At 39.6% G+C, this 6512-nt stretch overlaps 1 protein-coding gene across 1 annotated transcript; it reads left to right on the top strand.

Moving 5' to 3' along the window:
• Positions 1-218: 218 nt before the first annotated feature.
• Positions 219-2369, top strand: LOC114473223 (apelin receptor B-like). The gene has a single exon (XM_028462713.1). The coding sequence runs from the start codon at positions 292-294 to the stop codon at positions 1366-1368; it is 1077 nt and encodes a 358-aa protein (XP_028318514.1). The 5' UTR covers positions 219-291; the 3' UTR covers positions 1369-2369.
• The last annotated feature ends 4143 nt before the right edge of the window (positions 2370-6512 follow it).

Raw genomic sequence — 6512 nt, 5'->3', positions numbered from 1 at the left:
GAGACAAAAAGTGAAATAAAGACGGTAAAAACTTGTTGTGGAGTCACTTAGTTTTTCCTAATGATGCTGAAAGCTGAATGAATGTGGAGAGAAGTGGGTGTGTGCAGCGCGAGCAGTAGGAGGGCAGTGGGATGGGAGGGGGGGTTCATGGGAGGGTGCTAGCTGAGTGGGGGTATATAAGGGTGGGTAGAGTTCACACATAGACAAACTTAGACTGCTGTGGATCTATCTGCACCTGATAGAGGTTTGTTTGATTCTCCTGAGAGTTTGGATCAGAAGAGAGACGTGAGAATGGACCTGGAGCCAACTGGAGGTCCCTACGAGTACTACGACTATGAAGAGACGGAAAACTCCACCATGTGTGACTACTCAGAGTGGACGCCGTCGTACTCAGTCATCCCTGTGCTCTACATGCTCATTTTCATCCTTGGTCTGTCGGGAAACGGCGTGGTCATGTTTACCGTGTGGAGGGCCCAAGGGAAGAGGCGAGCTGCTGATGTTTACATCGGAAACTTGGCCCTCGCCGACCTCACCTTTGTGGTGACTCTGCCTCTGTGGGCGGTCTACACTGCCATGGGATACCACTGGCCCTTTGGAGTGGCTCTGTGTAAGCTCAGCAGCTACGTGGTGCTTCTCAACATGTACGCCAGCGTCTTCTGCCTCACCTGCATGAGCTTTGATCGATACCTGGCCATCGTCCACTCTCTGTCCAGCACCCAGCTGCGGACCAGGGGCTACATGCATGGCTCAATAACGGCCATCTGGCTGCTGTCTGGTCTACTGGCCGCTCCGACTCTCATCTTCCGTACGACCAAATACGATCAAGAAACAAACCGCACCTCCTGTGGCATGGATTTCAGCCTAGTGGTGACGAGCAAGGAGCAGGAGAACCTGTGGATCGCTGGCCTCAGCATCTCCTCCTCAGCTCTGGGCTTCCTTCTTCCTTTCCTGGCAATGATGGTTTGCTACGGCTTCATCGGCTGCACGGTCACGCGCCACTTTAACACCCTGCGCAAAGAGGACCAGCGTAAAAGAAGGCTGCTGAAGATCATTACCACCCTCGTGGTGGTGTTTGCTGCCTGCTGGATGCCGTTTCACGTGGTGAAGAGTGTGGATGCCCTCTCCTACTTGGACCTGTTTCCCGCCACGTGTGACTTCCTGCGATTCCTGCTGCTGGCTCACCCTTACGCCACATGCCTGGCCTACATCAACAGCTGCCTCAACCCCTTCCTGTACGCCTTCTTTGACCTGCGCTTCAGATCCCAGTGCCTGTGCCTGCTTAACCTGAAGAAGTTCCTGCAGGACAGCCCAGCCAATTCCCTGTCCTCACAGAAGACAGAGGCTCAGTCATTGGCCACAAAGGTGTGACAACATGAGGGCTCAGATCCATGATAGAGAGGACGTGGACAATGCAGAGTATTGCGAGGTAACTGGAGGCTTGCTCACTGATCCTCCGTGGTCAGTTTCAGGATGTCACCTTTGACCTCCTCTGATACTGTGGACTTGAGGTGATTGACTGAATGACACTGCTGGTTCTCGGGTCTAACCACAGTGAAACTCCTCCCATTCTGTAGCAGGAAAGAAAAACTGAACTGATGCAAGAGAAGAAGCCCAAAACGGACTTGAACTGGCAAAAATGTGCCAGGTTTTGTGAAAGGATAACCTGCATTTCTCGTGTGGACTTTTTTTCTTTTTAAAAAAAAGATCTGAGCTTTGAATTCAGACTTGAAGTCACATTGACATGTATTTAGTCATGCATTTACTTCTGCTGTTCTTGTCATTAGCACCCAAGGTGTGAACCTGTAGAATTTGCATCCTTGGTCAGACGTGTGTGAACGCAAAGGGTGTGGTGTCACTCAGCAAGACATGGTGTCGACAGATAAGAGTGTCGTGTGTGTGTGCGTGTGTGCGTGTGTGTGTGTGTGTGTGTGAAATAAGGGTGGGAGGCAGACAGACAGATGGCAGCTGACAAATGTTTTCAGGTTGGTGAAAAACCCAATTAAAAGGTGACCGCAGAAACACCGACCATGACTTTCTGCCGGAACATCAATGAATTTTATTCCTGTACTTACCATGAAAGTATTTTGTGAATACACATTATTTTTTTGTATCGATGTCTATAATTTGTTATTAAAAAAAAAAAGCGGCGCTCCTAAGAAACAAACCGTCTCTCTGGTGGAATGTATTTTTCTCCTGTCCTCTGAGCGTATAGCTTCTTCCTGTTGGTTAACTGCTCTTAGTAGGCCTTCTCCTTCCCATTGTGTTTTTGCAGGACTGGAATCAAAGCACATGTCTGCAGGAAAGGCATGTACGACTTCTGTTTCCCTCTCTTTCAATTCACCCACACAAACAAACAAGCAGTGAGTACACACGCCCACAAGTGGATCAACTCTAGAATGCTTTGTTTCATTGCAGGAATGGTGAAATCCTCCTGGAGCTCACTGACCATGACCTTAGAACTTGGGTAAGACACACTCTCACATGGTTTTAAAAATGAGAGTTGGCAAAAGTTGTAAACTCAACTTTGATATCAGCTGAACATAATAAATACAATGTCATATTTTCAATGAAGAAGAAGAAACATTTTGGAAGCTTTTTTGTTTGATAAAGTGGGTAAATATGAAGACAAATATATATATATATATATATATATATAAAGAGAGAGAGAGCTGGAAAAATAACGACTGCAGCAGCAAATTTAACATTTGAAGACAAATCTCCCTGAACCAGTGATTCTCAACTGGTGGGTCGGGACCCAAAAGTGGGTCGCAGACCTGTACTGGGTGGGTCGTGGACAGCTGGTGAAAAAATTTAACAAATAATTAATGTCTCTCATGTTGGACTTGTCTTTTATTTTAAAAGAACCTTTTCTTTTGACAAGCATGCTGTAAAATCCATGTTGCAAGGAAAAATATATGGATTTATCTTTTAAAAAATATTGTTTATATATGTGTATGTTTTCAACAGCTATTTTTGAAAAACTGAAATTAATTGGTTGAATTCTTAAAAAAAAAAAAAAAAAAAAGTCGGGATTCAATGACCGTGGAAAAATGTGGGTCCCAGGGTGAGACCAGTTGAGAACCCCTGCCCTAAACCATTACCATGAGACTTATTTAATGGGTAGGTTAAATGGTAATGTTCTAGGGATATTTTAGCTTTTAATGTAAACTTCACTGGTTTATGCAGTGTAGTTTACATGTGCATTATAATGATGCTCCATTTCATATAGACATTGTACTGCACACCAGAAATTACAACTTTCAGTTACAATTACGTTTTCAATTACCTATGTTCAATTACGATTACAGTGACAAGCATTTTTCCAATAACAATTAAATTACAATTATTCTTTATCAACAGAAAGTCAATTGCGTTCAATTACAATGAATCACAATTACTGAGCCTGAAATAAATAACCAAATAAAAGTTAACCTTCCTCTTGTGTTTGCTTTCTGTTAGCGTCTCTCGTATGATGCGTGTCCTAAATCAGCTGTAAAATACACTAAAATCAAATATCTATCATCTAATTACTTTCCTATCTATTGAGTACCTTGTTAGGCTTCCTAATCAATGAAAATATTTATTTTAATATTTTTGGTGTGGGCCTCTCAGCCTTTCTTGTATCATCATACCCCTTGATTTCAAAGTTTTTTTAATAGTAAAATGTAAGAAAGTGTGATATGAAACATATGTGTACTACATATGTGTAGAACTGTAACGTGGTTCTTCAGTGTTGCGTTGATTTATAATTGACAATTTTATAGAATTTCCACGGCAATTGCAATTACAAAGTCAATTACGCCATAATTCTAATTAATTATCAATTACGCAATTACAATTAGAATTGATAGTTTGCTGTTTTGTTTTTTTTTTCTTCTCATTAATGTGATGATAACTTATCTTAACCATCCACATCAAGAGCTGCCAACTCTTGACCACCAAAACGTTTAAAATGTGGGCGACTGAAGTTCAACAGAGAAAAATCACAATCCAAACAGTAGACTGATCAGATTAATAAGTATAGGAGAGTCCAATGTTAATATTATGATCCTTTTTTTTTGCCTATCGAACAGTTATGTTAAAAATAAGAAATACAAGTTTCACAAAACTTTATTTTTATCTCCTTTCAGATTGATTAACTACACACAATCCCACAGACAGTTCCAATTTAAATTACAATTGACTGATAAACCAATTTGGAGTGTAATGAGCTTCTTTACTGGACATAATCAGCAGGGAGACAGAAGGATTGGACTAATCCTTGGTCACCGCTTTGTTGTGGCTGCTGACTTTCCGCTCCAGTTGTAATACTTGCAATGGAGCTTAGTCTAAATCAATTACAGTTACAGTAGAATTCATGGGGTCTCTCCGGGTGTCTGAGTGTAATGAGATTTTAAAAAAAAAAGAGTTGAAATTTGGACAGGTGACATGGTGGTTGGTTGGTGAAAACAGAACTAGAGCAGCTGCAGCACATTCACTGTAAATCCCTCATCACCGTTTTTAATCTCATCCAAGCCAGGAGACAAAAAACAATGAAGTTGAATTTAGTCGACAGTTTGTTTCAAAGTAGCAAACTGGGACAGGTGTCCCTCTGAAAATTAAATAGGCACGATTCTCTCTGGTGGTGAAACAGCACGTAAAAGTTTTCACTGCTAACTTTTTTTTTTTTTTTTTTACAAGATGCTTGGCCACATTATCCTCCACCTGTCAGCCAAAGTGGGCAGTACAAGATTGTCTTTGCACATGCTATTCTCCAAAGGCTTTTTGAGTGTTACGAAGCTTATATGATCAAGTTACACACTGATCTTAACATGAACTTTGATGAAATACCACAGGAGAGAAAATGTGTTTTTGAGTTGGAAATAAAAAGGCTTTATTTGAAGACAGATATCATACTAATAAATATATTTAAAAAAATAAATAAAAAGCAATGACAAACTGCCTTTGAAAACACAGGTGTCAAACTCAAGGTCTGCTGGCCAAATCCGGCCTGCCTGAGCATCAAATTCGGCCCGCGGGTTAATTTGGCTCAAAATAGAAATTACATAAAGACATTATTCCTAAAATGTCAAAGTTATCTTATCTCAGGAGCAATGGTAAACTTAGACTGATATAAAATGGAACAAACCAGATTAGTCGTAGGATTTTTATAAAAGAAATAATGAGAATTTTTACCACTATTGCGCCCACGTTAATTTAATTTAGCACGCACACATCAAAAATAATCCACTTAAAAGTAAAACAGTGATGCACAAATGACTGAAACATTACTATTTGGGGTTCTACTTCATAATTTCTATTTCCCAGTCTTTTTTTTCTTTCAAAAATTGGTTAGAAAATTGACCGCAGATGTAAATTAGTCATTTGGTAAATTAGTGCTTAGCTCAGTTCCAAATACCTGTAACTGCATGAATACTACCTTAAATTTACATGTGGAAGTGTTAAGAATAGGGCACAACAAACAGTATTTTAATGTGTTTGACACCCATGACTAGAATATACTTATACACTACGCAGGTGTTGTCTAGGTGTTGACTTTGTGACACACTGGCGTCCTGTCGATGTAGACTCCGCCTTGTGCCTGATGCAAATTGTACAGGAAAATACAGATGCACGACGTAATGAAATGAATGTAATATTGATAAAGAAAATCTCGAAATAAATTCAAGATATATAATACATAACATATAGAGACGATACATTTTAATCACATTTTACGTCATATTAACAACATTTCTGAAGATTTGACACAGCTTTCAATATAACTACGCTCATCACTTTATTTGTTTTTTTTTATATATCATTCATTTTCTTATGTCCAAACAGTTTTATTGTTCCACTGTTAAAGCTCAATAAGCTGGCCCGTTTGTATAAGAGAAGCTGCCTTACCCGAAAAATAAATGTTGCGCATGTTAATGGTTAATGTGGATACATTTTTCTACAGACGCTAATTTCTTTATATTCTTCTAAACCCAAACAGCATCTAACTGCTAATAAAGTGTGCTTTTAAAAAATGATACAAAACGTTGCACACTCCCAATCAGACAAGATTTTTATGGTTATTTCGTTTCTTTTGATTCAATTTTAATTCAATTCAATTCAACTTTATTTATACAGTGCAAAATACAACAAAGTCATCTCAAAGAGCGTAACAATACACATTTCCTAGTAAGAAAGAAAGAACCCAACATGATGAGGAAACAGAACCCACAACAACTGCATCTATTAACTGCAAGACCCTTAAAAGAATTCACCTTGTGCATTGTTATATTGCATTTGTTTTTATATCATCTCTAAACAGGCTGCTTAAATCTTGTAGTGGAAGCCTGACAAAAATAGCCGTTTGTGTTGACGTGCATTGTTGTGTTGTTTTAAATTAGGCTCCTAGCCAGACCTCCTGAATTTTACAATCACACATGTCCTCTAACAATAAATCAGAGTCCAATAAACCGGGTCAGGCAGTAAATAGACAAAGGAAGTGTGCACACGTTTCCCCTCCATCCTAACAATAG

Source organism: Gouania willdenowi, chromosome 12, assembly GCF_900634775.1.
Source record: "Gouania willdenowi chromosome 12, fGouWil2.1, whole genome shotgun sequence".
NCBI lineage: Eukaryota > Metazoa > Chordata > Actinopteri > Blenniiformes > Gobiesocidae > Gouania > Gouania willdenowi.
The sequence above is the reverse complement of the archived record's forward strand: the minus strand, read 5'-3'. Positions and strand labels throughout refer to the sequence as shown.